Source organism: Muscardinus avellanarius (genome assembly GCF_963383645.1).
Source record: "Muscardinus avellanarius genome assembly, chromosome: 12".
Classification (NCBI taxonomy): Eukaryota; Metazoa; Chordata; class Mammalia; order Rodentia; family Gliridae; genus Muscardinus; species Muscardinus avellanarius.
Window position 1 is genome coordinate 6,705,871 of NC_137798.1, and position 25,445 is coordinate 6,731,315.

General features: G+C 41.6%; 1 protein-coding gene across 7 annotated transcripts in view; it reads left to right on the forward strand.

Annotated features, from left to right (window-relative positions):
• The window catches only part of DMXL2 (Dmx like 2), a gene marked incomplete at both ends in the record, with an annotated part of 137,160 nt that overhangs the window by 52,451 nt on the left and 59,264 nt on the right, over nucleotides 1-25,445 (forward strand). For 6 of the 7 annotated variants that reach the window (XM_080706727.1, XM_080706728.1, XM_080706729.1 and 3 more), the window contains 7 exons: nucleotides 9,925-10,103; nucleotides 12,235-12,418; nucleotides 15,716-15,890; nucleotides 19,698-19,937; nucleotides 20,611-20,882; nucleotides 22,168-22,831; nucleotides 24,177-24,298. In XM_080706727.1, coding sequence (XP_080562853.1) covers nucleotides 9,925-10,103; nucleotides 12,235-12,418; nucleotides 15,716-15,890; nucleotides 19,698-19,937; nucleotides 20,611-20,882; nucleotides 22,168-22,831; nucleotides 24,177-24,298 — 1,836 coding nt within the window. The remainder of the gene's footprint in view (nucleotides 1-9,924; nucleotides 10,104-12,234; nucleotides 12,419-15,715; nucleotides 15,891-19,697; nucleotides 19,938-20,610; nucleotides 20,883-22,167; nucleotides 22,832-24,176; nucleotides 24,299-25,445) is intronic. The other variant, XM_080706731.1, reaches the window with a different exon arrangement.

Consider the following 25,445-nt stretch of genomic DNA (forward strand, 5'->3'; position numbering starts at 1 on the left):
TAGGAAGACTTCCGCTCTCTACGGAAGGGTCGCTTCCTTAAGGAAACCTCCCAGATGAGGCCAGGTTTCCTGGTTAAGTGCTTTCCTGGTGCCCTCTGCTTCCTATTTGTAGCCCTTATTACGGTTATTAGCACAATGATTCACGTCCTTAGTGTTATCTTCCCTTCCAGAGAATAAGCACTGTGATTATAAAGTATGTTTTTAAGTGTCTGTCTCCTCCCCTGACCCAACACAGTGCCAGCATTTAGTAAATGCACGTGGTTTGAGTGAAGAACTACTCTGTGGTCGTATAGGCAGTAACACATCGTTACCCATTTGTATATTATAGATCGGTTTTGTTTCTAGGGTGAAATTTGATTCTTTAATAAGTCTGTATCTGGACATGAACAAATATAGCAAAATAATTGATTTCTATTAAACATATTAGAGGATATGTCGTTAGACTGAATGAGGAGTAGTGTATTTAGACTGAGGCGTGTAGCTCAGTGGTAGAGCACTTACCTTGCAGGTGCAAGGCCCTGGGTCTAGTCCCCAGCACCGGGAAAAAATAGTACACTGATAGAAATTTAATAATTCTCCTCCTGCTTTAAATGAACTGTTAAGATGCTCTGCAAAAAGAAAGTGCTTGTTTTTGTTTGCTATGTTCTTCCCTATCTGCAGGTGACTTCCTTCCTGTGTTCTTCCCTATCTGCAGGTGACTTCCTTCCTGTATTCTTCCCTATCTGCAGGTGACTTCCTTCCTGTATTCTTCCCTATCTGCAGGTGACTTCCTTCCTGTGTTCTTCCCTATCTGCAGGTGACTTCCTTCCTGTATTCTTCCCTATCTGCAGGTGACTTCCTTCCTGTATTCTTCCCTATCTGCAGGTGACTTCCTTCCTGTATTCTTCCCTATCTGCAGGTGACTTCCTTCCCATGTTCTTCCCTATCTGCAGGTGACTTTCTTCCTGTATTCCATGCTTCTGGTTATTTCTCTTTTTGTTTCCTAGTGTATAATGTCTGTCTTAAAATATGTTAAACTGCCTAAATTTTGGGGTTATTTTAGGGTGTATTAATTAATCAGTTTTGTGACATTGGGGATTAAACCCGGGGGATATTCTACCTCTGAACCGCACACCCAGCCCCCCGCCTTTTGTACTGGGAATTGAACCTAGGGGCATTCTACTTCTGACCTACGCCCCCAATTTTTTTTTTTTTTTTTTTTTTTTTTTTTTTTTTTTTTGCGGTACTGGGGTTCCTGGAAGCCCTTCTACCTCCAGGCTACACTCCCAGACCTATTTTTTTTATTTTTTGGAAACAGGGTCTCTTAAGCCAGCTCGGCAGCTGGCTTCGAACCTGCGCACTCCTCCTGTCTCTGCCTCCCAAGCACAGGGATTACAAGCGTGCGCCATCACGCCCGGCCTTGTTTCGTTTTAAAATAAGGTCTTGCTAAGTTGCTGAGGCTGGCCTTGAGCCTGTAGTTTTCCTGCCCCAGCCTCTTTAAGTATTGGGATTACTGGCATGAGCCACTGTCCTGGGATATGCCTGGAGTCATCTGGTTCTTTAAAAACTGTTGAAGACCCACATAACATAAACAGTCTTCACTGTCTTGTCAGGTGAGCCCTCAGCCCAGGAACGCAGGTCTGCAGGGGCCTTGGCTAACGTGACAGAGAAGAGTTTCAGCACTGCCAGTCAGAGGCATGGCAGAGGTTTATTTGGGGAAAGGGAAGAAATACACATTCAAGAGAGAATGCGGGCCAGCTCAAGAGGAGGAAGGCAGTTTGGGGAGTTCAGGGCTCTGTTCTTTGGGGGACTTTGGTGAGGGGTGGGCTAGCAGAGGTGTGCGAGGATGAGCTCATTCTGGGAGTCCCCGAGACAGCCCATGGTGGTCTGGAAGCCTGGCCAGCGTCAGGCTGGATGATCTCCGTCCGGTAGTCCTGAGGCGCTTCCTGGTGGTCTAGGGGTCTGGTCAGCTTTTAGGGTCCTCAGGCTGGTTGGGGTCCTCATTAGCTGATTGACAGATAAGCTGGAGTGTCCTAAATTATAGGTTTCTCGAAATATCGCATCTGTCTTGTTATCAGTGCACAGGGCAGTTAGTTTCTTTTAGTTGACTCTAGGGTCTACAGGTTTCCCAGGAATTCGGGAGTCAGGCCTGGTAAAGAACTAGTTTGTGGAGTAGAGGCGGAAGCCCTTCAGCTCCAGGGTCTTCTGTTAAAGTTCTATTTTACTTCCCTTCATGTCTGTCTCTTTTCTTGGAGAATTTTTTTTTATTGCTTTAGTCATGTTTCCCTAAGATTCTTAATTTTCTAAGAGCTAAGTGTTTTATAATTCCTATGGAAAGATAAGAGTGCTTCATGGTAAGGATTCTTTGAGGGTTAAGCAAATGTGTCTTGGATTGAAAAAGCTTATTTGCTCACGTTTTTGACAAGATACCATAACTAATTAAGATTCTCTTGCTAAAAGGAACAGAAACTAACTCTGAAATGCTGGGAGGTTTTGTTTTTTCCTCCCACACTCTGTTCTGCTTCTGCTAATAATGCCCAGTTTGTGTGACTTGGTAAGGCAGATGGCCACTGTGTGCTTCTCCTAGCGGAAGGCATTTCCCACTGACTCTGCTGCCCGTGGCAGGGTTTCAGCTCCGAGATGTACGGCTCAAATCCAGTGACTTTCAGGGCTTTTAATATATAGTTCACTGAGCACATTTACTGATAATATCCAATTAAAAAATAAATGTGGGAAATTAAATTTTTCTTAGGCTTAAGAATATTTGGAATTTTTTTTATCTGAGCTTAAAGTAAAATCTTAAATATTAAAGTGCTATTTCTCCCCATAAGAGAAATCTCCCCAATTAAGTCTATAGCTCAAGAATTGGTTTTCTTTGGCTTGCTTGCTAAGAAGTGGTTATTGAAATTCTGTTTTTGATGTTCATAAAGTTTATCTGGAGCTGGGCGTGGTGGTGCACACTTGTAATCCCAGCATTCTAGAGGCTGATACAGGAGGATCGCGGTTTGCAGACAGCCTCAGCTACTTTGTGAGGCCTTTTGCAACTCAGTGAGACCCTGTTTTAAAATAAAGAATCAAAAATAGGGCTGGGGATATAGCTCAGTGGTAGAATGCCCCTGGGTTCCATCCCAAGTCCCCCCCCAAAAAAAAAAAAAAGTTTATTTGAAATTGTTTTTAATGACGGTCGATTATTTTGTAAAATTTGTGGGTGATTAAAAATGTTCTGATTTCTTCAAAAAGACATTTTCTTTAATAGAGTTTTACCGTATGATTAATAAACTGGGTTTTTCTGAGGGCTGGTACAAAAGTTCTTAAGAAGGGTGATTTTAGACAGGCATGATGGCACACTCTTGCAATCCCAGTACTTGGAGACTGAGACAGAAGGATCACAGGTTTGCAGCCAGGCTCCGCAGCTTAGCAAGACCCACTACAACTTAGGCCCTGTTCCAGATAAAAAATAAACTAGGTCTGGGGTGAAGCTCAGAGGTAGAATGCCCTTGGGTTCAGTCCCTAGTCACACACGTGCACGCACATGCATGTGTGCGCGCTGGTGATTTTGGCAGGAAAGAGGAGAGGGTCATGGGGTGTGGCCAGCATTCTCACTGCTGTGACCCCAAATACTTGATGAACACAACTTGCAGGAAGGAAGATTTATTTGCTTATATGTCTGGAGATTTCTGTCCATTTATGCGATCCATTTATGCTGGCTGCCCAGTTAGGAACCAGAGCTCTAAGTCCTTAGGGCTTGATGGTGGGATCCAAGAGAGGATGGCAGCTTGTTACCATCTCCTGGTGGCAGGGGAGAGAGGAGAGAGGAGAGAGGAGAGAGGAGAGAGAGGAGAGAGAGAGAGAGAGAGAGAGAGAGAGAGAGAGAGAGAGAGAGAGAGAACGAACACAGAACAAATATATCACATATATCACATATAGCAGATATATTAACATATGGTCCCTAAGGCCACACCCCCAGTGACCTAGCTCCTCCAGCCACACACTACCTGCCGGTATTACCACCCAGTCAATCCAGATTATTCAGCCATCACTGGACTCTCCACTGATGAGGTTGCAACTTTGTGATTCAGCTGGCCTGTGATCATTTTTGCATAGCCAATACACGAACTTTTCCAGGGAACATTCTGTATAGAAACCCTAACACAGGGTGTTGGGTGTTCTTGGAAGCTTCTGCCATAGTAAGACTGCTGCTCTGCTCCCATATTTACTGTTCTCTTTATTTAAGAGCTGATATGACGATCTCTTTTCCTTTTCAAAATGGAAATAACTTTACTGTTTTTTTTTAACATAATATGGGTTTAGTATAAAAATCATGCAGAGAAAATGAAATTCCCATGCCAGAGAGTCCAACTCTTAATTTGAAAATGGTCATTGTTTTATAGTTAACATATATCCTTTGATACTTTTTTTTGGTGTGTGATGGTACTGGGGATGGGACCCAGAGGTATGTACCTCGGAGCTACAACTCCAGCCCTACTTTTTATTCTTTATTTTGAAACAGGGCCTCAATAAGTTGCAGAGGGCCTCACTTAAGTATTGAAGCCATAAACCTGGGATGATACTGTCTCAGCCTTCCAAGTACTGGGATTACAAGCACACATTACCACACCTGGCTCTTTGAGACTTTAAACAATTTACCTTAACCAGACAAATTTTAATGAACATTAAGTGGCTCACATTTTTTTCTATTAAAATGAATATTCTTTGTAAAGATCTTGTCTTTGTTTCTTTTTAATCTTATTGAGGTGTACTGTATGTAAAATTAAACACATACTTTAAGTGTGTGGTTCCATGAGTTTTGACATTAGACAACCCATATCGTCATCTCCAACAAGATTTCTGTTATCTCAGAAGACTTTTGACCTCCTTCTTCACTGCCATCCCAAGACCCAGATAATAGTGGCTCTGCATTTCATCACTGTTGATTAGATTTGCCTTTTCTAGAGTTTAATCTAAATGAAATTTGTACAGTGTGTACTCTTTTTTGTCTGGCTACTTAGAGTAATGTTTTTCAGGCTTATCTGTGGTGTTGTCTGTGTCTGTATCTTTTTTTTTTTTTTTGTACTGGAGATTGAACCCAGGAACATTCTTCCTCCAAACTACACCCCAGCCCTATTTTTATTCTTTATTTTGAAACAGGGTCTCACTAACTTGTGGAGGGCTTCACTTGTAGCTGAGGCTGACCATGAACCTGTGATCCTCCTGTCTCACTCAGCCTCCCAAGTCCTGGGGTTAACAAGTATGTACTACCGTACCTGGCTTCATTTTTTGTTGTTGTTGTTTTTTTTTTTTTTTTTTTTTTTTGGTGGTCCTGGGTTCCTGGAAGCCCTTCTACCTCCGGGCTACACTCCCACACCTATTTTTACATTTTTATTTGGAAACAGGGTCTCCTAAGCCAGCGCATGTGGCTGGCTTTGAACCTGCGCCATCCTCCTGTCTCCGCCTCCCGAGCGTGGGATCACAAGCGTGCCCACCGCGCCCGGCCTCATTTGTTTTTAATTGCCGAGTTGTATTCCATTTCATGGACATACCACAATCTGTTTACTCATTCATCTGTTGATGGACATTGGGTTTGGAGATTTTACATAAAATAAATAAAACTGCTGTGACCATTCGTTCTCAAGCCATTATGTGGACTTAAAGTTCTCAGTGAAATGATTGAGTTTTATGTACTTTACAAAAAAAGGTCAAACCCTTTTCAAAGTTTTATACCATTTTGCATACCTGTCAACACTCGAATAACTTCAGTTACTCCAGTTTTTGCCAACATTTGGTGTCATCGGCCTTTTTAATATTGTCAGCCTTTGGTATTGTCGGTTTCTATAAAGAAGCCTGCTGAGATTTTGCTTTTGTGGACACTCAGTCTCTGTAGATCAATTCTGAAGAATTGACGTGTTAGTAATATTTGGTCTTTGGAGCTATGAACATGGTCTATGTCTACTTATTTAGGGGTTTTAAAATTTCATTGAGCAATGTTTTGTAATTTCTTTTTCTTTGTGGTGCTGGGATTGAACCCAGGGGCGTTCTGACTCTGAGCTGCACTCTGAGCTGTCTAACCTCACTAAGTTGCCAAGATTCTTTCTGAGGTCCTGAGGCTGGCCTCAAACTTGTGATCCTTCTGTCTCAGCTCCCGAGTACTGGGGTTACAGGCACGTGCCACTAGCTGTAGTTTTCTTTCTGCATGTTTCGTATGATTTGTTAAATGTATTCTTTTATAGAAGATATTTTTGAAAAATTATATTTCCAGTTTTTTGTTTTTTTGCAGAACTAAGGATGGAACCCAGGGGGATTCTACCACTGAGCTGCATCCCCAGCCCTATTTTTTATTCTTTTTTTATTTTGAAACAAGGTCTCCCTAAGTTGCAGAGGGCCTCACTAAGTAGCTCAGGCTGTCTGCGAACCGTGATCCTCTTGCCTCAGCCTCTGGAATGCTAGAATTACAAGTGTGCACCACCATGCCCGGCTTATTTCCAGTTGTTTCTAGCATAAAATATAATTAATTTAAAAATGATCTTTAGTGTTATGACCTTGCTTGTCAGTCCTCATAGTTTTTTTTTGGCAGTTTCCTTAGGATCTTCTGTGCACACAATCACGTGAATAAAGACAGCGTTACCTCTTCTAATCTGTTTGTGTTTGTTTCTTCCTTACCCAGCTTGTTGCAAGTCCTAGGACCTCTGCTGCAGTATTGCATGGGCTTGAGAGTCCACATCCATGTCTTGCTCCCAGGCTGGGGAACGATGGTGACTTTGACATATAAGTTAAAGGTTTACCATAGGGTCTGTCATCGGGTTGGAGAAATGCTTTTATTTCTTGCTTATTTAGCATTTCTCTCCTCCTACGAGTGAATGTTTAATTTTGTCACATGCTTTTTCAGCATAGATTGAGGTGATTAGAGTTTTTTATTCTGTTAAAATGGTGAATTTTATTATTGTGAGTGTGTGTGTGTGGGGGGGTATTAGAGATGAAAACCAGTGGCACTCTACTACTGATCAACATTGCAACTTTTTAAAAATTTTTATTTTGAGGCAGGGTCTTGTTAAGTTGCCCAGGCTGGCCTTGAACTTGTGACCCTCCAGCGTCAGCCTCCTGAGTTGCTGGGATTGCAGGCGTGTGTGACTGCATGTGGCAAAATGGTGAATTTAGTGACTGAATGTTCAAGCGTTAAGCTTACTCTGCCTTACTGGGGTAAACTCCAGCTGGTGATGTGTGTGTCTTGTCCTAATAGACTGCTGGACTAGGCTTGCTCACCATTTGTTAAAGATGTCTAGTCTGTGATCACGAGAGGTGCTTATTTGTGGTTTCCCTTATCTTTGTTTACTTTTGATACCTGAGTAATAATTCTGCTCCTAGTCAGTGTCTTTTTTGCTCAGTTTTCTAAAGTAATTTGTGTAGGGTGTATGTGGTTTTTCCCTGAAGTATTGGATAAAATTCATCAAAGAAGTCTTCTGGATCTAGGGATTTAGTTTTGTTTTCTTTTTAACTTTGTAGGCCGATTTCAAATCATGAGTTCAGTATCCTTAATAGATGTAAGCCTATTCAAGTTTTCTGAAATTTGTCTCTTTTACCTAAATTATTGAATGTACTGGCATATAATTGTTGGCAATGTCCCCTCATTTTTTTTTTTTTTAACATTTGTAGGATCTGTAGTCTTGACTTCTCTTTCATTCTTGATATGGATAATTTGTGGTTCTCTATAAATATTTTAATCACTCTAGCTTGAAAAATACCAACTTAACTGATCTTAAAAAATGCAACAGTTGGTGCATCTGATTTTTCTTTCTTTTTTGTATTTCCCTTAGCTGGTCTCCATTCTCGTATTTATGCACAGTAGGTCCACTCACAGCGGATTCCTCGCGTCTGTGCACAGTGGGTTCTGGTAAAAACTCACTTCTTTGAGTAGAGGCTTGAGCCGAGCCTCTGATTGAAGACCTTCCTTTACTCAAAAGCGCTGAAAGCTGTACATTTTCTTTCTAACCGCTGATGTAACTGCAGCCCACAGTTTGGACTGTTCTGCTTTCATTTTTACTTGGCTTGACGTATTTTCAAAATTTCTCTTATAACGTAGAATTGTTTGATTTTGTCTTCAGATTGAGGTGTTTTCTAGGTATTTTTCTGTTATTCTTCGGTTAGGACATGGGGCTCCTTCCTTCGAAGGATGGACTGGAGGGATGGCTGGAGCAGCCGAGTAGACCTGCTTGCGGGTCCTTTGCCTTTCCTCGACTGCCGAGGGGCTCGTGGGTACTGTTAGGGTGTGTGGTCGATGGCCTAAAACCGCTGCCATCGATGTGCTGTAAAGTTGATTACAATGAAATGATGTAATATGAAAAGGAGTTTAAGGAACATACCAGAACATTGTCTCAAAGGAAGGACTTAAAAACATGTACTGTGTAGCTAAAACATCCAAACACATGACACAGCAGTGAAAACATACATTTTGTTATGCAGCGTAAGTAGAGATGTATGCCAGGACAGGGGTAAAAACCTCAGCCGGATGAAACTATTGGGACTTGCCGGGCGTGGTGGCGCACGCTTGTCATCCCAGCATTCGGGAGGCTGAGACTGGAGGATCATGGTTCGCGGACAGCCTCATCTACTTAGGCCCTCTGCAACTTAGTGAGACTGTTTCAAAATAAAGAATAAAAAATAGGGCAGCGGGTATAGCTCAGAGGTAGAATGCCCCTGGGTTCCATCCCCAGACCTGGAAAAAAAAAATAGGACTTTAACATATACTTTTCAGGAGTATATAATTTCAGTGTGTCTTAGAGATTGGTATTTTTACATAAGTGATGGCATTTGTTATTTCCTCTGAAGTACTTTTCACTACTGAGGATAAAGTATTGTAAAGAAGATAGTTTCTACTGAAGAAGATGTGATTATTTAGGCTTTTAACAAAAATGTCAGAATTAAATGATAACATTAGTGGCTATTGTTATACCTGCAAATATTTAATGTGGGCATAAAAGTGATTCCCTGACAGACACTTAAATGCTTTCTCCTCATCTGGAGTAGGGGTCAGAAAACTATCAGCCCAGGCACTAAGAATGTGTTTACATTTTTTAAAGAGTTAAAAGAAAAAAAGAGAAGAATCTGTGTTGCAGATCTGTGACCCACAAAGCCCGACTTATTGACTCTCTCTCTCTGGCCCTTTATAGAAAAAGTTTGCTCAGTACTTGGGATGATGAGACAGGAGGATCACAGGTTTCCAAATAAAAAGTAAAATGGAGCTTGGGGGGGTGTAGCTCAAAAATAGAATGCCCCTAAGTTCAGTCCCCCAATACCCCTTACAGATTTGCTGATTCTTGATTTAGGGTAAGAAATAATTCATATTTAAGAAGAGTTTTACTCTTATAGACAGCTTCAAAGAAGAAAGGGCAAGTCACTGATAAGATGACGGCTTCTTTCTTATGACTTCTTGACTTGCCCAGAGTTGAGCAGCAGAATCTTTTCAGGGACCTATAGAACTTTCAGTGGAGGATTTTGGTGTCAGTCTCCATTTGAAAAATACTGTTACATAGAGAAGATAGAAAATGAACAAAATGTCCATTTATTTTTCAAGAATAATATTCTTTAGAATAGTAAACATCAGGCCTGGTGTGGTGATACATGCATGTAATCCTAGTAATTGGGAGGCTGAGACAGAAGGATTGCAGATTAGAGGCCAGCCTCAGCAATTTAGTGAGGTCCTCAGCAACTCAGTAAGACCATTTCAAAATAAGAAATTAAAAGGGCTAGAGGTGTAGTTTAGAGGTAGAATGCCCTTAGGTTCAATCCCCAGTACCACATGTACTTACACACAAAATAATAGCGTCATTTTAGATTTTGTTTTATACTATGTATAGGTTACACAGTAATTTTATATATCTTAATTTTTAAAACTTCACTTAAACTTTAATTGTACATCCACATTGATTCTGTGCTGACCTCTGTATTTTGTAGGATGACTGTCTTTTGAAAGTGTGGTACCCTATGATGGGTTGGAAGTCTTCAATTATCCCCCAGGATCATCGTGAAGTGAAGAGGAGACAGACTTCTACTCAGTTTTCCTTTGTTTACCTGGCACATCCCCGAGCAGTCACGGGCTTTTCATGGCGTAAAACCAGCAAGTATATGCCCAGGTGAGATAAATTATGTCATGTAGCTTATATGTTAATGAAAATGTAGGTTTTATTTAAAACTGTATTGACATTGTCATCGCCAACAGAATAGACTGGCGTCATGCCGTCTGAACTCCAGGCCCGCGTTACCGCCAGCTTTATGTGGTCATCGGAATGTCTTAAGTTCTCCCGCCCTCGGTTTGACCTCTGTAGGATGAAGGTGGGATGGGGCCACCTCAGAGGGTTGCAGAATGTGCGTGTGTGGAGGGCTTTGTGTGGCCTGGGTACAGAGCCTGTGCCCAGGCAACAGTAGCTGGTGCTGGGAGCAGGGGCTGCGGGACTAAAGACGCTAAGGTGTGTTTGCAAGCTACGGGCAAGCAGAGGGATAAACCGTCTCACACGGTGGCTCAGCAAATAGTGTGCGGTGAGCACAGCGGCGAGTTCACGCTTTTTTAACGTCAGTTCTAGCAACAGGCCTTTCTCAAAGACATGTTTAAAAGGTTTTGATTGATGCTCCACTAGAAATATCCAGAAATGTTCATTTCCCCCAATTTTAATCAAGATGTTGCTTTATTTATTTACTTTTTTTTTTGCGGGTCTGGGGATGGAACCCAGGGGCATTCGACCTCCGAGCTACACCCCCTGCCCTATTTTTTATTCTTTATTTTGAAACCGGGTCTCACTGAGTTGCAGAGGGCCTCACTAAGTAGCTGAGGCTGTCCGCGAACCGCGATCCTCAGGTCTCAGCCTCCCGAATGCTGGGATGACAAGCGTGCGCCACCACGCCCGGCTGTTAATATTCTGTTTAGGGACTAGGGCAGAAAAGAAGTTTGTACATATTCTGTACAGATCAAATTTTTCCTACAAATATTTTCAATTTGCGTTTGGTTGCATCAATAGGAAAAGAATCCATGGGCTTGGAGGGCCAACTGCAAGTTTTCCCTCATTGTTAGGACACGTTTTACTTCTATTTAGGACATGTCTTAGTAGTAAGTAAACTGCAGAACGGCTCATACAGATGACTCCTGTACCGCACGTTCAGATCTGAGCAGTACGGATCTTGGGCAGCAGAAGCTAACCTCTGCGTTCACTCTTGAGGGAGGTTTACTTATCTGTCTAATAAAGCTGGGCAAATTACACCCGAAAGGACACCACGCACATTATAGACGTGCTCAGGGAAAGGTGACGTGGGGGAGTTATACGTTTCTAGAGTCCAAATTAAAGGTCTGCTCTGGTCAAGTAAAATCGCTTGGAAACATGTGCAAAATGCTTTCTTTACATTGACTAAATCAGATTCTGTGGAAGTGCTTATTTTAAAGGGAAGGGTTTTTTTTGTTCTTTTATAATAAGCAGTTGTTATAAAAGCAGTGCAGCTGCTTGGTACTATGACATTTTTACTTATTTTAACTTCAGGGTCATTGATTTATAGTTTGTAATGATAATCATCTTACATTTTTATTATGAAGATGTTCATTTGTGTACCTGTTTAACTGTTTAGATTATAAGAAGAAAGACACAAAATGATAAAACCTGTAAGTGCCAGGTGCATGTATGACATTGTCAACATGATCCCGCTATGGTGTGAGACTAATGTACCAATAAAAGCACAGAAGAACCCAAAAACTACTGTCAGCGCTAGATAGAGTAATATATTAAGCAATCTTTTACAGAAACGAATTAATGATCTTCTATTGTGATTACCCTGTAACTTAAAATGATTGTTTTTTTGCTGTTTAGTTACTTTTCTTTAGAAGATAACAGTGTTCCTCCGGAGCCTGGCTTTCAAGTAGCATACGTCTGATCAGACACTAGTTTCTGTTGCCTTTGTCGAGACTATTTCTCAGTGTTTATGATGTTCACGGTGGTATGATTTCAAGCTTTGATTGATTACCTATCCCATACAGTGCTTTACTTTTTATTCTTTATTTGGAAACAGGGTCTCACTAAGTTGCTGAGAGCCTCACGAGTATCTGAGGCTGGCTTCGAACCTGGGATCTTCCCATCTCAGCCTCCCAAGCGCTGAGATTACAAGCGTGCGCCACCACGCCCGGCCCATACGTGTTTTAAACTAATGTCTTTCTACATGAAGAAGCCTTTCATTAACTGATGGCTTTGATGTTCAGAGCTGCCTTTGTTGCTTTCTTCCCGTTAGGGGTTCTGTCTGTAACGTGCTACTGACCTCATGCCATGATGGAGTGTGCCGCCTCTGGGCAGAAACCCTATTGCCGGAAGACAGTCTTTTGGGTGAGCAGATTTGTGAGACTACCACGTCCAGCATTGCCAGCACCCACCCTCATGGCGGGAAACACAAGGACAGGATCCAGCACGCTCTTGAGGTATGGTATGAATCTTGAAGGTCCTCTCCTGCTGGAAATCCTAAGCTAAGATGCGTGATGCACACAGCCGTGAAATTACAGCAGCTAGTCCTCATTCTGTCTTCACTGACAAGACTTCTCACGCCACCGTAAATGTAGATAATAATAATGATCTCTCATGTAGTTTAGGTAAGAAATGTAACTTTATTTCTCTAATTTTGCATACCAAATGTCAAAATTTATAGGAGTAAATAATTTTGATTGGTAAAACATGTAAAGGTCCTTGCCATTAGTTATAATTAAAAATGCTTTATACCTGGGTGTGGTAGTACATGCCTATAATCCCAGTACTTGGGAGGCTCAGATGGAAGGATTGGACAGCCGCAGCAAATAGTGAGACTCTCGGCTCTTAGTGAGGCCCTGTTTCAAAATAAAGAATAAAAAATTGGGTTAGAGGTGTAGCTTGGAGATTGAATGCCACTGGGTTCAATCCCTACCACCACACACACACACAAAATTGAACTTAGTATAAAGTACCATGTTTAATATGACTATGGAATAAAAACGAGATATATACATCATTCAGAATTACTAGAAATTTCTTAGAGGTTTTCTTTCTTTGTGATTTTTCATGTGGCTGTTTTGGTTACATAGGAATATATACTTATCATACAATTGGATTAAGAAGAGAAAAATGATGTGCAATTTACAATCCAGCTGTTGCAGTCATGCATGCATATGTTTCTTTAAAAGATTGATATAAGCCAGGCCTGGTGGTACACGTTTGTAATCCCAGCATTCAGGAGGCTGAGACAGGAGGATTTTAGTTTACGGACAGCCTCAGCTACTTAGTGAGGCCCTTTGTAACTCAGTGAGACCCTGTTTCAAAATAAAGAATAAAAAATAGGGCTGGAGATGTAGCTCATGCCCCTGGGTTCCATCCCTAGTACCACACACACAAAAAAAAAAATTGATTTTTTTTTTTTTTTTTTTTGGTGGTACTGGGGTTCCTGGAAACCCTTCTACCTCCGGGCTACACTCCCAGACCTATTTTATATTTGGAAACAGGGTCTCTTAAGCCAGCGAGGCTGGCTTTGAACCTGCGTGATCCTCCTGTCTCCACCTCCCAAGCGGGGGGATTACAAGTATGCACCACCATGCTCTTCTTAATATATTATTTAGAAATGTTTCATAGTTTTTTATAATTAATATTTTAATGGTGGCATAGTTAAAGTAGGTTGGCTGTTTTACCAAGATGTGGTAATTATAAGTTTGGATAGATTAAGCATGTGGTTTTATATATAGCAGGCAGACTCTAAAACGGATTAGTCACTATATATACATATATACATATATATACATATATATATATATATATATATATATATATATATATATATATATATATAATTATTATTTGTGTGTGTGTGTGTTACTGAGGTTCCTGGAAACCCTTTTCCAGACTACGCTCCCAGACCTATTTTATGTTTTTTTATTTGGAAATAGGGTCTTTTAAGCCAGTGAGGCTGACTTCGAACCTGCGTGATCCTCCCGTCTCTGCCTCCCAAGCGCGGGGTTTACAAGCGTGCGCCACCATGCCCGGCGTTCACTATATACTTTTAATATTCAAAACATAAATGGAATTAAAGTAGTTCTAGTTATCTTTTGTTTTGATATTGAAATTTATACAATCTGCTGAAATACTGATTAGATGTTTGCAATTATTTATATGCACTTATATAACATTTTATCTTCAAGTTACATATAAGCTTTTGGAGATTTGGGCTAATTGTCTGATTGATTAGTTGGTTGTGTTTTCTGGTGTTCTTTCCTATAAAACTCCTAACTGCTAGGTCTATATAATTTTATATATTCTTTTTTTCTCCTCAGTACTGGTGCATTCTAACTCTGAGCTACACACCCAGCCCTGTTTTTTTATTCTTTATTTTGAAACAGGGTCTCACTAAGTTGAGGAGGGTCTCACTAAGTAGCTGAGGCTGTCCGCAAACTGCGATCCACCTGTCTCAGCCTCCCAAGTACTGGGATTACAAGTGTGTGTTACCATGCCTGGTTCTGGCTATATATTCTTAAATTATATTTTTTATAGCCAGGTGTGGTGGCGCACGCTTGTAATCCCTGCGCTTGGGAGTCTGAGACAGGAGGATCACACAGGTTCAAAGCCAGCCTCAGCTACTTAGTGAGGCTCTCAGCAACTTAGTGAGACCCTGTTTCCAAAGAAACTACAAAATAGGTCTGGGAGTGAAGCCCGGAGGTAGAAAAGCCCCTGGGTTCCACCCTCAGTACCACACACAATAAAAGTGTATGTATCTGTATATCTGTATATCTTTGTTTCTAGGAGAATATTTTCTCCTAGAAAATATTAGCAAGTTAGCATTAGGTCATAATATTAGCAGTTAGCAAGTTAGCATTAGGTCAGCCTTGCCAATCTAATTTAAAATAATGATAAATGTCAAAGTTCTATTGAGAATAATTTGGTAGGCAATTTGTACTATGAGGTTAAAGAAATAAGCAGCTTCCTAGAAAGGAGGCCAGAGGCCTGGGGCACATCCTTGAACCGATACTGTTTTTTCTGTGAAAAGGGATGAGGGTTGAAGAAAAAAGAACTAGATCTGTCAGCTGATGGAGAATCAACTGATAGCATGCTAGGTTCACTTAATTGGATGTGGGAGCCAAGGGAAAGCTGGGGAGTGATCCTAAAGCCTGGTACTGACAGCGGTCAAGTTGCAGCCCAAGGAGCGCGGCGCCGGGGTGACAGGCGCAGAAATGGCCCCGCGAGCAAGTGCGCTGGTGAGGAAGCCTCACCAGGACGGCGTCTCGCTTCCAGTCCCCGGGGCTCAGCGCCTCAGCGAGGCCCCCCGTCCTTATCTGAGCAGGTGTCCCTTTTGTTAGTTTTGTACCATTTTCTTCTTTTTATGTCTTGTGTCTTTACTTTTTTCCTTAAACTACAGAATTCACAAAACTTGGGCATGTCAAGTTTTCTTCCAAAGTTGTTCTGCTGTGATTGAGAAAGGTGGGGCTGGGGTATCGGATTAGTATAGAGTGCTTGTCTAGCATGGACAGGGCTCTGGGTTCAGTCCTCAGCACTGCAGCAGCAAAAAAGAAGAGTTTCCCCTTAGAGTGGTCCGGCCTTGGGGAGCCCTCCGGGCCCTCAGTGATCAGGCTTCCTGAGGGCTGGGGAGCTCAGTGGTGGAGCCTGGGTAAGGCACTCGGTCGATCCCAGCACCACAAGGTGAGAGTGTTTTGCTTGGTATCAATACCTTCCAGACCTGGGCCCAGCAATTATTTTTTCTATTTTAGACAATACACCATTTGAAAAATTTAAGGAAAGGACAAAGGAGGTCTTCCGTTCTTGTAACTCACACTGAGCTAATGTCTGACCAGATGGCAACACACCAAGTTCAAAGACACATCTCCCACCATGCCAACGCGCTGTGCCATTTCCACATCGCGGCCAGCATCAGCCCCGCCACAGGTAAGCTCGGCTCTGAGGAGCATTAATCCCTAGTGGGGCTGCCTTTATAACTCCATTTTATGTTATTATTCCACGTTGCTTTTAAAATTCCTCTTAATTGGAGTAGCAGCATTTCATACATAGATATTTAAAGTATTTTGAGCACCTTTGCCAGGAGTTAATCGAGCTGTAGTTGAGCCTGGGGCACCAACAGTGGCAGCCTGGTTAACTAGTGCAATCTTCCTCCCTTAATATTTTAACTTTATAACCTTATCTAAATGTATTTCTACAAAGTTTTCATTATGTTGCAGCATATTTGTTTTCTATCCCTATTAACGTCCTTGGCCTGTGGGAAAGGAAAGATATTTTTCCCCTATCCTTGATGTTTTCTTTTGCCTTTTCCTTTCATGTGGCTGAAGCATTACAGGCAGGTCTTAGGTTGGCAAAGCATACTTGAGAGCTTCTATCTAAGAGCATTAGTTTTTCTGCATGAAAAATTATATGAGAAAGGCTATAAATGTCATAATACTGCGGGTAGAACTACCTGTAAACAGTCATCTTACAAAAATGGAGGTCTGTTGCTTCAAAATGAACAGGACTTTATTTTTAAATATTTGTTTATATAAAGGTGATTCTCAATAAATACAATTCCAAAAGATGGTCTTTAGCAGTGATTTATGGGGTTTTTTTTGTGTGTGTGTGTGTGTGTGTGTGTGTGTGTGTGTGTGTGTGGTACTGGGGGTGGAACCCAGGGGCTTTTCTACCTCCGGGCTATACTCCCAGACCTTATTTTATTTGGAAACAGGGTCTCACTAAGTTGCTGAGAGCCTCACTGAGTAGCTGAGGCTGGCTTTGAACCCGTGCGATCCTCCTGTCTCAGCCTCCCAAGCATGGGGATTACAAGCGTGCGCCACCACGCCGGGCTTCAGCAGTGATTAGATGTGTGCTGTCCAGTTCAGTGTTTGCAAGCCTAATGTACTAATTTGAGCACTTGAAATGTGGCTGGTCTGAATTGAGATGCTCTGTAAAATACACAAGATTTCTAAGACTTAGTATAAGAAAAAGTAAAATATATCCTTAATAATTTTAGTCCATGTTGATTATTAAAATAAATAAATTGCATGTATATTAGATCCAATAAAATTTATCACTAAATTGATTTTACTTTTCTTTGTGGTTCTGGGGTTTGAACCAAGAGGCATTTTGCCTCCAGCTACGCCCCCAGCCCTACTTTTATGTTTGTTTTGAAACGCAGTCTCCCTAAGTGAGTCTCACTACTCGCTGAGGCTGTCTTTGAAGCTACCATCTTCCTGTCTCAGCCTCTAGGTATTGGGGTTGCAGATGTGTGTCACCACCCCGGGCTGCTGTTTACATTTTATAACGTGGCTACGAAAGCATTTAAAATGATCTACGTGCCTCGCATTTGTGGTTTGCTATATTTCTATTGGACAGCGTTGTGTTGGCTGATTAACTATTATTTTGCTTACATCATGTTTTCTTGTCTCAACTATTAATTTATTCTTTTTTTAAATTTTTATTTTTTGGGTGCTGAGGATTGAACTCAAGGGCATTCTACCTCTGAGCAATACCCCTAGCTCTACTTACTTACTAACTTATTATTTTATTGGGCGCAGTGTAATTTTACATTGTATTGGGTACAGAGCGTCCGAAAAATACACGCATACAACTCTTGTTGCCCTCCGCACTGAGTCTGCCCCTGAGCCCAGAAGGCCTGAGAGTGGGATGGCAGCTTTGGATGCGTCCGTGGCATTGTCCCTGCTGTTGCGTTCTTTGTAGCGCTGTCCTTCCCGTCCCTGACCCCTCAGCTCAGCTATCTGGTGTTAACCTTATTTCCAGATATCTTCTAGCTTCCACATACAAGAGAGAACATATATCTATCTGCTCATTCTTGGGCCTGCGTGTTCACAGTATAATATCCCTGCCCTCCATCCATTTTCCTACAAATGGGTGTGATTTTGTTCTTTATGGCTGAGTAAAATTCCACTGTGTATATGTACCAAAGTTTTGTGATCCATTCATCTGTTGATGGACACCTAGGCTGGTTCCATAATTTGGCTATTGTAAACCGTGCTGCTATGGGCATGGATATGCAAGTATCATTACAATATTCTGATTTTATTCCCCTTGGAAGATGCCCAGGAGTGCTATCACTGGGTTGTTTTTATTTTGAAACAGGACCTCACTAAGTTATGAAGGGCCTAACTTGCTGAGGCTGGTGAAGAACCTGGGATCCTCCTGTCTTAGCCTTCCAAGTCCTGGGATTACAAGTGCACCACCATGCCTGGTTCTAAATTGTATTCCAAGAATGTCTTTATAACATTAACCTATTTTCAAAATATTGGTTGTTGTAAATTTTTATAAATTATTAACATTTTGTATTTCTGCCATAAATTTCACTCTGTGTGTATGTGTGTGTGTCTTTTACTGGAGATTGAACCCAGGAGCATTTTACCTCCAAGCTACACCCCCACCCCTATTTTTTTTAATACTTTGTTTTGAAACAGGGTCTCACTGAGTTGCAAAGGACCTCACTAAATAGCTGAGATCCTTCTGTCTCACCCTCATAAGTACTGGGATTACAAGCATGCACCACCACACCCGGCTAAATTTTACTCTTAAATTGCTAAATATTTGTGCCTTTGACACTAAAACATTTCTAACCAGACATTAAGAAATAAAAAGTTGCACTATTAAATATAAAGCTTCACTATGTAACAATGATTTAAGAAAGTCTAATAATTCAAAATAGAGTTTGTTTCCCCAATTAAATGCTTTGAAACTGTAAATTTTTTTTAACATTTTGGAGAGAATATTTTCTTGAGTTATTGACTGTCTTAACTTGATGAAGTCTCAACTTCAAAACAAAATGTAATTAGTGATAGTCTACAGTATATTCCATCCGTATGAGAAAGCCTGATTTTACCATTAGACACTGTCCTAATCAGATAAGTTAAGATGATAGGATTCCATCTGGCTAAGCATTGAGTTTAGAATTGGATAGCTTGTTGTAGCTATTGGACTCTACCTTCTAGCATTTTTACTAACCTTCACCTTAACTCACCTACACACTATTTTAAAATTCATTGTGTTAAAAATATTTACTTCATGCATTTGTAGGTGTTGTGTTGTAAACATAGCTTTTAGGCTGATTGAATTGATTGCTAAGTGAAAACACTATTGTATTGTCAGAACCCTTCGTCTTTATCATTTTCTCAGGAAAAACTTTGATCTGTAGTATAGCCCAAAGAACAGTGAGTGAACGCCATGCCATGCGCCCAGACTTCCACGGTCAGCGTCTTGCCGTCTGTGCCTGTGTCCTGGCCCCTCTGCCATATGTTAGGGTTTTGTACCCTCTTCCCAGGTAGTTTGGCTTGCCATTTGGAAGTAAAGTAGTTGATATTATTCTTCAACCTGCAAGTATTTTATAATATTACCTAAATATTTCAGAATATATATATATATATATATATATATGTGTGTGTGTATGTATGTATGTATGTGGTACTGGGGTTCCTGGAAGCCCGTCTATCTCCGGGCTACACTCCCAGACCTATTTTTTTTATTTTTGGAAACAGGGTCTCCTAAGCCAGCGCGGCTGGCTTCGAACCTGCGCGATCCTCCTGTCTCTGCCTCCCAAGCGCGGGGATGACAAGCGTGCGCCACCACGCCCAGCTCGTGTAGCAACTTTTCTGTGTAAATACAGAATTAGTCATTATCAGTCATTAAATGACCTAGCATCCCAATGCCTCTTCTCATAGTTTTAAATGAATTAGAAATAATACTGAACTTTATCTTTTTTGTCCCCAGATATTCCAAACGTCCTGGTCGGCACTGCATTTAACTCTGAGGATGGAAACGGGGGCTTTGTCGTTCACTGGCTAAACAACAAGGAATTTCATTTTACATCATCAACTGAAATATTTATGCATCAGTTACGAAAACTTTCTGAAAAACAGTTCGATCACGAAAGTGATGAGGCGGAAAGAGACGAGGAGGAGCGTTTGCAGGAGGAGAGAGAGAGGGGCTTGCGTATGAAACTCGACCACGGTTAGTGCCTCCTCCCGGGTGGGATAGCTCCTTCTTGCTCTTCAGCCATCAGCGTTTACTGGTCATGTGCCGCGGACCCGGCACTGTGCCGGCTCCATCCATTCATGCTCATTCACTCATTCATCCGTTCGTGCATTCTCCCCCCACCCTCCATCACTGAGCTGCACTCCACCTCACACTGTTTGTTTGCACATATTCTTTGAGTCATGTATTACTTTGAAAGGCATATCCTTTTTGGGGGAACAAATTTTGTCACTTGTAAAAATAATGATAACGTGAGTCAAGTTTTAACTTATCCAAAGGTAATAAAAAATTTTAAAATCAGACAAGAAAATAATTTTTCTGACCATAAATTGGAAAGAGATTCATACTATATTCTATGGTAGTATGCTGTATATTTATAGTCTAATATGTAACTGGGGTTTTATAATATTAAACATTTTTTATGGTACTGGAGATTGAGCTCAGAGGCATGCTACCTCCAAACTACAACCTCAACTTTATTTTTATTTTGAAACAGGGTCTCAGTAGTTTGACGAGAGTCTCACTACTTACTGAGGCTGTCCTCAAAGCTGCAGTTCTCTGGTGTCAGTCTTCCAAGTACTGGAATCACAAGTGTGAACCACCATGCCTGGCTTAATACATATTCTGATAAATCTCTTTTCTGATTCAGATTTATCCCTAGATAGAGAATCCGAAGCTGGCACAGGATCATCAGAACATGAAGATGCAGAAAGAGAAGGAAGCCCTAGGACCTGCTCCCGACCCAGCCTCCCAGTGCCACTGCCCACAGTCCTGCTGGATCGGAAGATCGAAACGCTGCTGACGGAGTGGAATAGGAATCCTGATATGCTCTTCACAATACACCCTGTGGACGGCACCTTCCTAGTGTGGCATGTCAAGTACTTGGATGAATATAATCCTGGAATATTCAGACAAGTTCAGGTGTATTTTCTATTTTCCTGATGAAGCATTTATTACTTTTTTTTTTTTTTGCGGGTCTGGGGATGGAACCCAGGGGCATTTGACCTCCGACTACACCCCCTGCCCTATTTTTTATTCTTTATTTTGAAACCGGGGCTCAATGAGTTGCAGAGGGCCTCACTGAGTAGCTGAGGCTGTCTGCAAACCGTGATCCTCCGGTCTCAGCCTCCCGAATGCTGGGATTACAGACGTGAGCCACTACACCCAGCTATTTATTACATTTTTTAAAAAAGGTATTTATACTATGTAGACTTAACAGGGTTTTAGAGTTATTTTAAAAAGTCTGTTTTCAAAGAATACTTATTCTTACTTCCAAAAAGGATCAGTGGCGTGTGTGTGTGTGTGTGTGTGTATGTGTGTGTGTTACTGGGGATTGAACACGGGCATTCTACGTCTAAGCTACACCCCAACTCTATTTTATCACAGGGTCTTGCCAGGTCGATGAGAGGCTTGCTGCAAATCTGCAATCTTCCTATCTCAGCCTCCCAAGTACTGGGATTACAGGACTGCACCACCATGCCCAGCTGTGGCCATACATTTTGCAAACCTAGTTTAAAGAAAATAGACTTAGGCTTTTTTTTTTTTTTTTTTTTTTTTTTTGTTTTGTTTTGTTTTGTTGCAGGTCTGGGGATGGAACCCAGGGGCATTTGACCTCCAAGATACACCCTCTGCCCTATTTTTTCTTATTCTTTATTTTGAAACCGGGTCTCACTGAGTTGCAGAGGGCCTCACTAGGTAGCTGAGGCTGTCCGCGAACCACGATCCTCTGGGCTCAGCCTCCCGAATGCTGGGATTACAGGTGTGCGCCACCACGCCCAGCTGTTTTTTGTTTTTTTGAATACTAAATATTTGAGTGTACAGTGTTGATATTTTTCTCAGAAATCATGCTTTTTTCAATAAAATTAAGAAACTACCCTAAAAATATGTTTGAGGATGAGACCCCCTTCCCTTATCTCTGGTTTAATTAGCTAAATTAAGCTGTTTTTATCTGTTTTCTTTCTCAACTTTATTATAGTTCGATCTCTAATTGAGGTCATTTAATGTACAAACATTTCTTTCATCTTCTCTTAGGCTATGGGTACTGGTATAATAGCACATTAGTCAGAGAAAGGTACTAGACTATAATGTTGCAATAATATTTTTTGTTAGGAAGCTGAGATTTGTCATTTTTAAAATGTGTTTTTGGAGAACTGATTTTGAGAGAAGGCAGACTCCGTGTACTCAGTCATTTAATTATGTTTTCCAGGTTTCCTTTTCTTCTCGGATTCCCGTTGCATTCCCCTCCGGTGATGCAAACTCTCTTAGTAAAAATATCATGATGTACGCCTGCATAAATGCTACGAAGGAGTCTCACCACGTTGCGTCCCGCCAAGAGCTGCCGTCTGGAGGCAGTCCTCGCGGGTCGCACTCCAGACCCCACAGCACAAACTCGAACGTGTTAGCTCCCACGGTGATGATGGTCTCGAAACATGTAGATGGCTCTTTAAATCAGTGGGCGGTCACTTTTGCCGACAAATCGGCCTTCACCACGGTCCTAACTGTATCCCACAAGTTTAGGTACTGCGGCCATCGGTTCCACCTCAACGACTTGGCCTGCCATTCTGTCCTACCACTGCTGCTGACCTCCTCTCACCACAATGCCCTGCTGACTCCCAACTCAGACAGTCAGCCAGCGGATCCTGCAAAACAAACAAAAGGCGTGCCAAAACAGCCTCTGAGAAACGCAGCGACCCGCACATTTCACGATCCAAATGCCATCTACAGTGAACTTATTCTGTGGCGCGTGGACCCGATAGGACCTTTGTCGTACACGGGAGGAGTGTCAGAACTGGCCCGGATTAACTCTTTACATACCTCAGCTTTCTCCAATGTGGCTTGGCTTCCAACGCTTATTCCCAGTTACTGTCTTGGTAAGTGTCCCTTTGAATGTAAAATTAATAAAAGCTTAAACTATTACTTGTTGTACAAAAATGGTTTATATTTGTCATTATTAAGATACTTTTTAATATTTAGGATGTAAGCTCCAGACTGCCACGTGGATGTATGTCCGTGTTCCTCTGAACGTCACTATGCTGTGAGATTACAATGCACCAGTGCAAGTTATTAAAGAAATGTATTTATTTATTTATTTACTAGAGACTGAACATGGGTGTTCTGCTTCTGAACTACACCCTCAGCCCTCTATTAGTTTTTAATTTATTTTTTATATTATGTTTTTTATTTTTTTATTTTTATTTTTATTTTTTTTGGTGGTACTGGGGTGGAACCCAGAGGCCTCCTACCTCCGGGCTATACTCCCAGACCTATTTTCTATTTTATTTGGAAACAGGGTCTCACTAAGTTGCTGAGAGCCTCACTAAGTAGCTGAGGCTGGCTTCGAACCTGTGCGATCCTCCTGTCTCAGCCTCCCAAGAGCGGGGATTACAAGCGTGCACCACCACGCCCGGCCTTGTTTTTTAATTTTTGAAACAAGATCTTGTTAGTTTGATGAGTCTCAGTATTTGTCGAGGCTCTTCTTGAACCTTCAGTCCTCCTGTGTTAGCCTCCTAAGTACTGGGATTGCAAGCGTGCGCCACCACACCTCGCTGTATTAAGGAAATGTGAAAAAGAACTTTAAGTTTAAATCTTTTTCCTTTCATAATTCATTTTTCTGCTTAATTTTTGGTTAATGTGTGTGTGTGGGGGGTACTGAGGACTGAATCAGGGGCATTCTACTTCTGAGCCCCCAGCCCTTTTTATTTTTTTGCTCTGAAACAGGGTCTCACTAGGTTGCTGACAGTCTCACTACTTGCTGAGCCTGTCCTCAAACTGTGATCCTCTTCTCTCAGTCCCCCAAGTACTAGGATTAGAGGCGAGAGGCCCTAGACCTGGCTTGGTTAATAATTTTATATCCATTCATTGTATTTGTTTAACTATGATTCTGGACTATAGTTATGCCCCAAAAGAAAAATGTGAATATTTAGCCGGGCGTGGTGGGCACGCTTGTCATGCCAGCATTCGGGAGGCTGAGACCGGAGGATCAGGGTTCGCGGACAGCTTCAGCTACTTAGTGAGGCCCTCTGCAGCTCAGTGAGACCCTGTTTCAAGATAAAGAATAAAAAATAGGGCAGGAGGTGTAGCTCAGAGGTAGAATCCACCTGGGTTCAATCCCCAGTACTGCAAAAATAAATCAAGTGAATATTTGTTTCTCGTACTTCAGTCAATAATAAAAATAAAAGGGACGTTATAACCTCCGGCCTCTGTCTTTCTTCTCAGGCACATACTGCAATTCCGCAAGTGCTTGCTTTGTTGCATCTGATGGCAAAAACCTGAGACTTTATCAAGCTGTGGTAGATGCCAGAAAATTACTGGATGAACTGTCAGACCCAGAATCCTCAGTAAGCATTTGCTAATTATTACTGATGTATCGAAGCTGATAAGGATGCTGGTTTTGTCTTTTTCTACAATTTTCCTCGTGAGCTGGGGTGCAGGGAGTATTGTGCTCTTTTGACTGCTCAAGAGCCATTTGCACTTGTTTCCAAACCCGCATTTGTCGATTTGTACACATTATTATAATTCTGTAATTCAAAGATTTTATAAATTACTGGGTTGTAGAATATGTTGATAAAAATAAGTGATTTAGAAGCAGTTTTGCTAAAAATACGTTTTCTTTAATTGATATAGGCAAGACAACCATAAAAGATTCAGGAGGAAATTTTTTTTTTTTAAATAATGGCACTCAGTTGTTTTGTAGATATCTTTGTTTTTACGCCAATTAAAGAAGTAAAAAAACAAACCAAACCAGTCTCTAGGGCCATACAGGGATTGACATATGCAGGAAAGACCTCTATCTACCATGGGCAAACCATATTCAAAGGCTTTGACTCTGTGAAAATATTGGTTATTGATATACATTTGCATTTTACACGAAACAAAATATTTAAGGTATAGTATATATTTTTTAAATGGTTTTCTGTGTAAAATGACCTCGTCGAGTAATTAATCCTGTCTCAGCTGTGTCAGAAAAGTGTGCCTCTCATATCCATAGAAGGAACAGCTTCCTTCTTGATCTGACAATCCCAGAATCTATTCCCCTCCACGTCTGGAGTCCTGATACAAACCTGAAAGACCGTACGCTCCAGAGCAGGTGTCCTCAGCGCTGGCTCGGGCTGCCGCGGGCTCAGCTGGGGTCTGAATTCCTCGGGCCCGAGGAGGTGACATGTAGTGGAGATGGCACTGATGAGCGTGGCCATGCTGAGCAGCTGCCCCAGATGAAGTCATGGAGAGGTTTTTATACACGAGGACCCTCCTTGAAGGTGGTAGAGGCAAGACCGCTTTTTTTCCTGCAGACATTTTTGGTGGGAGGTCCAAAGTTAGGCTTCATGTGTTGGCTTCTTGTGTCCTCTGTCCAAGAGATGGAGTCCTACTTCTCAGTCATGGTTCCCACCTTCGACCAGGCAGGGCTGTAATTATTTTGTTTTGGCATGGGGGATTGAACCCAAGGCTAGAATTCTACCTCTGGTCTGCATCCCCACCCTCGTTTTA